Consider the following 6,489-nt stretch of genomic DNA (forward strand, 5'->3'; position numbering starts at 1 on the left):
TAATCATTTCGTTCATGCGAATGATTCAACAAAAATTATTTCGATTCGTTCGTGAATGATTCACCAAAAATGAAGTAAATTAATCGATTCGTTCGCGAACGAGTCACGTACACGAATCAATTCGTTCGCGAATGATTCACCAAAAATTATTCAATTCGTTCGTGAATGATTCACCAAAAAATTCAATTCGTTCACGAATGATTCACCAAAAATTATTGCAGTTCGTTCGTGAATGATTCACCAAAAATAAGGTAAATGAATAGATTCGTTCGCGAACGAGTCACTTATACTAATTAGTTCGCGAGCGAGCGATTCACCAAGAAAAATCGGTTGTGAATGATTCGATTCGATTCACTTCACTTGAAAATAACAGATCCATCATCCATTCCTACACAATATAGTTTCACAAAAGAAAAACTGAATCAATCGTAAATTAATTGATCCGTTTGCAAATGATTCACCAAGAAATCAATCAATTTTAAATCACCAATCGTTGGTAAATGATTGGATACGATTGTAAACAAATTGATTACTATACAAATGTTTCAAAAAAAGTGACTCAATTTGTTCGTAAAAGATTTGACTCTATTTGAAGAAAAGCCGGTCTTTCCGCGCATAATGCGTAAACTTAAGTGTTTTTTTATTCCAACTTTTGTCAAAAATGTTCCCCAAAAAGGGGTGAGGTGTTTATCCAAAGTATGCTTTCTCTCATCCATTACATCGAATAAAACCACATCATAAAGTTCCAAAATTGACCCAATAACATTTTTTGCCTTTTCGGATTTGGAGGATAATCAATAATAAATAGCCAGGTAAGCACATCATTTAGGAAATGGTTTTAAGGGGCGGGGGGCGAACTGTGAGTCAAAGTGAAACTTGCGTTGACCAAATTCAAGATACACATCTATCGAAAGTATTTTTACATCCTACATCGCATTTCAGGATTCACATGGGCCTTTAAGAGTAACTTTACTTTTCGAAGGTATAGGTTGTACCTACGTATATCACTTTGAATTCGGTGTCTTCATTTGTGTGCTCGCCCCTCCCCTTTAAAAAAAACCTTTGCGACGTCACTGGAGCCAATTCACTTTTCTCAACTCGCTGGGTATTAATAAAAAGACAACAAAATTAAAAAAAACAAACAAATTCAAAATATTTACACACGAGTTGTTACATTAAAATCATTGTATTGAGGTGTTGATCAATATTAATTGTAATATATTTCACCTCGGTAAAACGTGTATCGGGAATAAAGTCACTGATCGTCGACTCCGAAGCTCCTTCTAGGCTCTCAAAATATCTAATTCCGATAACACCACCGATATTGCTGGCAGGAATGAAAACCGAAATATACGATTTATCAAAACCGTCTAATTCATTTTCAATAAAGCTCAATTCGGCCGAGGAGGATGAGGAGGCGATAGCAGCGTAAATAATACTATGAAAAAGATACTCGGGCGTTTTAATTTCTGGAAAATGCTGCTGATCTAGAAACCGTTTAAAACAACGCGTCAATTCGCTCTGCAATTCTTGTTTCAACTCATCTAGCAGGGTGTTGTTTTGAGCCAGCAGAATATCCTCGAAATAAGACACGATATAACGAAGGGATCGTCGATCAACATCTTTGTAGTAGATTTTCATCGCTGTCCATGTCTCATTCATGGCTACCTTGTTGGGTATGCGGTATTTATTGGGCACGTTGCTCAAAGCGAGGTAGCCTTGTTCAAAGATATACGTGAACAGCAAATCTAAACTGAAATTTTGTTCTTTCGATTTGTCGAGGGAAGAGAAATTGGCGAATTGCTCAAAGGCGCCTTCATCGAATTCGGTCAGATTGAATTTGACGTCGAATTTGTGCAATAGTTCGATGACCTTGTACCGGAACGGGATAATTTTCAAGAAAGGTGTTGGGAAGTATAATTCTTGGTCTCGGGAATCCCTTTGAAAATCAGTGCCTTCGAAAATATTTTCAGTTTTGTTGCATTTCCGTCTGATAAAAGACATCGTCGAATGTGCATTGTAGCGTGTGGTTGAGTTCTGGGCAAGAGTTCTGTATCCGTTAGCCAGTTCTTTCAATTCGTCTTTCTCGCTCTCAGGAATAGAATATGTCGCGAATAATTCTTCGACTTCTTCATCGTCGAACCCGAAATAAGGGGTAAATTCGTGTTCGCGTAAAAATGCGAATTTTTTAACCATAGGAGCAAGATTACAACCACCTGCGTACAAAGGTAGGGTGGTAGTGCCAGTTATGATCACTTTGTACACATATTTACAATGATCCTGAACTAATGGGAGCAGCATTCGATTCAAGTAGCGGTAATACTTTTCAACGCCAGACTTTGAATGCTGTAGAGCGTACCGGAATACCGTATCGTAGTCGTCAACCAAAAATATGGATATCATTCCAAAAAATCTGACCAACAGTTTGGCATATGTTTTCAAAACATTGGCTATCTTGTCCAACTGAAATTTGGTTTTCTCCAATTGTCTCAGAAATCGTATCGCTCGATGATAATATCCCGGGAATCTTTTTCTCGTGTGATCCTTCAAATACTCGGTTTCGGAACTCAGCCATTTCCATCGCCTGTGGCTCAAAGCGATCATCTTGTTCAAAATCCATGCAATATGCTCAGACTGGAACTCGAATCGGGTTTCGAATTGCTTGAATTGCCATAAACGTAAATGAACCACAACATACCAGTTGAGATTCTCAAACCTTAGGCCTACTTGCTTGTCAAAAGATATGTGATAACCGTACTGTAAGACGGAATGAGCATATTGTCCTACTACTTTATAATCGTCGTAGGGCGAAGCGGCTTCTACGTTGGAGAAGAAATCGACCAATTCCAGATTCATAGTAGATCCAAAACCACGGGCAGCACTCAAATACAGACATTGAGTATCAGTATATTGTTCAAAAATCACATTCAGAATTTCTGTTTTATCTACGTAATGATCTCTCAGCCGCACCAAGTCAAACTTGGAATTACGTTTCACGAATGACTCGTCATTTTGGGAAAGGGTCGATGAGACGAGAACGAAAAAAAACAGGCATTTTCCTATTGGCATCAACCTAAACCTGTGGTGAAAAAGAGTGAGATTAACCTTCGAGTTCTCAGATGCGTATCAAGGGCATAGCTAGAGGGGAGGGGGGATTTTTTGAGAAAGGTCTAATTTTTTTCCTGATAGAAAAATTCTTATTTTGATATGTGAAAGAACAATGATTTTTAATTGGAGGAGGTTGATTGTTTTGGTTTCAAAATTTCAGAATTTGAATGATTTTTTTTAAGAAGTCGGTGTCACACAGATCAGCGTGACAATTGACATGGATTAACATCACGCAGATTTCGGAAATACCCCCGGCGCAAATAACATATCAATGCCAAAAAATTAATTTAAATAGGTACAAGTGTATACCCGAACATACGATAAATTTTTGATTTTTCTCTGAAATTCCAGCCTATTTTCATAGGTCATATAATTAGGCCCACAATAGTTACCTACTTTTAAAAAAGTAAATGGAAAAAAATAGCGTAAGTAGATACCTAGGCCAAATACTCGTATGTTAACCTATTTTGATAGGTCGAATGGCACTTTTTTCAGAAATCCCAAGAATCGTGACCCAATTTTGAACTCAAATTTCTTCAAAACTTCAGGGAAAAAAATGCCAAAACATTTGAATACTCATCTCTAGAGCTGGGATTTTTATGCAGAAACATAATAAAAATATGCAATATTTTATGCAATTTTCGCACCCAAAGTATACAAAAAATATTCAAAAATTTCAGCTTGAGTGACGTACCCTTTTTTAGCTGAAAAACATAAAAACTTTCAATTCATATCAAAACGCCATGATCATAAAATATGTACACTTCTCTTTTTAAGAAATTGACAAAAAATTCATCACAAAATTCATAAAATCGAGAAACAATACAAAATAATAGGAAATTCAACAACTAAAAAAATTAGCAACTGTACTTATTGAACTGAAAGAATTGCATTCAATTATTAAATGCATTTCGAGATTTTCCACCAAAAACTCTACCTACCTCTTGTCACTAACTAACGCACGAGTAAGAACCATTTTGAATAAATTAAAAGATTTTTCATCATCGCAATCGCAACCTGGCGATTAGAGCATATTATTTGTATAGTACGTATGATGAAATGCTTTGATATTTTGAGAAAAAAATCGTTGATGACATTTTAGCAGTGTTGTGATTTTTTGAACAAATAAAGTCTTAAAAATGTAAATTTTTTCAAAATTTCTATATGCAAAAAAAATATTAGAGAAGGCTTCAATATGTAGGGCTTTCCCCTAAAATACATGATACAATTTGCAATTTGGTCTAAAATATGCAAAATTATATTGGGCTCATTCGTCAGGAAATTTCATGATTCGTGGACATCTTATCAAATATGCACTTTTTCTATATAAGTTCATAAATAATATCAAATATGCAAAGCATGAAAATCACAGCTCTACTCATCTCCTTTACAAATTCCAAAAATCCTGAGCCCATTTTCGAACTTAAAATGCTTCTAAAATACGTTAGGTAGGTATATTGATTTAAAAATCATTTTTCTTTAATTTTGAAGTAAGTTCAATAAGTCCCCTCCGCCCCCCACCCAAAAAGCAATTTTGCAAATTGATACACTGTAATATTCCCATTAAGATGACTCACAAAAATATTAATTTTTCCTTTCAAATTTTCGAAAACTTCAAATATGGAATTTTTTCTGCTTGGAAAAAGGGAAAAAATTGGCACGAGCGAAGCGAGGGTAAAACTTATGAAAATTCTCATCTCGAGAAGAAGAAAAACAAACACTCTAAATAGAAAATAGTCATACTCGTAATAAAAATCCGAATTTGAATTCAGAAAATTATCGTAAAATACTTACATTTTTCAATGTTGGCGTGGAAAAAAAAATGTACCTCTAATATTGAAATCAATCCCCGGAGAAAAACGTTCTGGCTGCCATAACATACATGATCGTATATGGATTTTTATTTTTTACTATGTATTTGAACATTCATGATCTGTATGATCATGTCAAAAATTTGTTCCCTGAATCATCAAAACACGACCTCCCCTGTATGAATTCAATCAACGATCAATGATGCTGAGAACTAACATCAACGTTCGAGATGTTTCAATTTTTTAATAGCATAATATCAGTACATAGGTACTGTATTACTCAATTGAAGATTATCATTTCGAACTAGAGATAACATTTTCAAAAGATCAACAATAACAGATTAAAAGACGAATTGAAAGGCTTACTAAGAATATTATGTTCATATACCATTTGTCCTAAAAACGAAAGAATTGAGCTCAAAAGATGTTCTCGAGCTCAACATTTTCCTATCAAGTGGTTTTCAAAATTAGAATCAGAACTTTTGAAAATTTACAATTCGACACTAGCTTCAATTTTTTTGATGTTTCGAAATTTTTTCACCCCTTTTCTCACTTTTTTAGGGACTAATTTTTCGAAAACTTTTTTTTTTTACTTTTCTCAACGTGGCTCGCTGGGGTCTATTCCCTACTCTGCCGTAGAATTGTTGATTTTCCATGTTGGAAAAATTGAAAATCAGTTCATTGATATTAAAACGATTATCTACATCTACCATTCTTCATTCTCTAGGAAATGTTGAAATGAATGTTTTACTGTCAGATTAAAAATATTAGGTAGATTTTTTTTCAATCTAAGAAAAAGATTTAAAATTTAAAATAGGTACCTACCTAAATTTATTCTCGATTTCTAAGAATTTTCTATGGTTTACTTGCATGGTTTGATTCTCAACTTACGAATTAGATTATCAACTCTATTACTCATACACCATCTGTCAAAAAGGGTAGCAAACTAAACACCACCTGCGGGCATGCGATTATAAAACCCTACTAGGGGTTTCTTCTTTATTTTATAACGCTATAGCTGCTGTCAGTTTTCGTTGGAGTAACTAATATTACATTTCGTTGTGGTGTTAGTTCAGAGTTGAACTCTAGGTTACTCTCTAGGGCATTGTTTGATTTTGAAATTTTTGGGCAGATGGCGCCAACAGTCCTTGCTAAGAAGTGTAAAGCAAATCGTAATCAAGCATCAAGTCAGGCTTAGGATTGAATGAAGAGAATTCAACCAAACGTAAATCTATCTAGGTACCTCTACCTGCCTATTCTGCAGTTCCATCTGCATTCTGCTCTATCAAAATTTTTAGTCTATTTGATTGGAAAATTAACCTACTCGAGAAAATCTTCATTTTAACTTGATTTTCAAAAACTTTGGTGGTTTCGAGGGCCCTGAGTTCTGTGAGCGAAAAAATCACCCGGACATATTACCATTTATGGGAACCCTCCTCTGTTCCTCTTATTTCGAACCCCCATCTCAAATTGGGGATTAGCTAGAATTAAGGAATATAGACGTACACTAAATTAGGTACATACTTATTACTTTACCCTTGTACATAGGCAGATGTACTTACTACTGTCA

At 34.9% G+C, this 6,489-nt stretch overlaps 1 protein-coding gene across 1 annotated transcript; it reads right to left on the reverse strand.

Moving 5' to 3' along the window:
* Nucleotides 1-1,170: 1,170 nt before the first annotated feature.
* LOC135840643 (uncharacterized) lies at nucleotides 1,171-5,098 on the reverse strand. Its single transcript, XM_065357268.1, has 2 exons — nucleotides 4,903-5,098; nucleotides 1,171-3,079 (listed from the first exon to the last, which is right to left on the reverse strand). Coding segments are annotated over exons 1-2 (1,911 nt in total). The 5' UTR covers nucleotides 4,905-5,098.
* Between the last annotated feature and the right edge of the window lie 1,391 nt (nucleotides 5,099-6,489).

Source organism: Planococcus citri, chromosome 3, assembly GCF_950023065.1.
Source record: "Planococcus citri chromosome 3, ihPlaCitr1.1, whole genome shotgun sequence".
In the NCBI taxonomy this organism is placed as follows: domain Eukaryota; kingdom Metazoa; phylum Arthropoda; class Insecta; order Hemiptera; family Pseudococcidae; genus Planococcus; species Planococcus citri.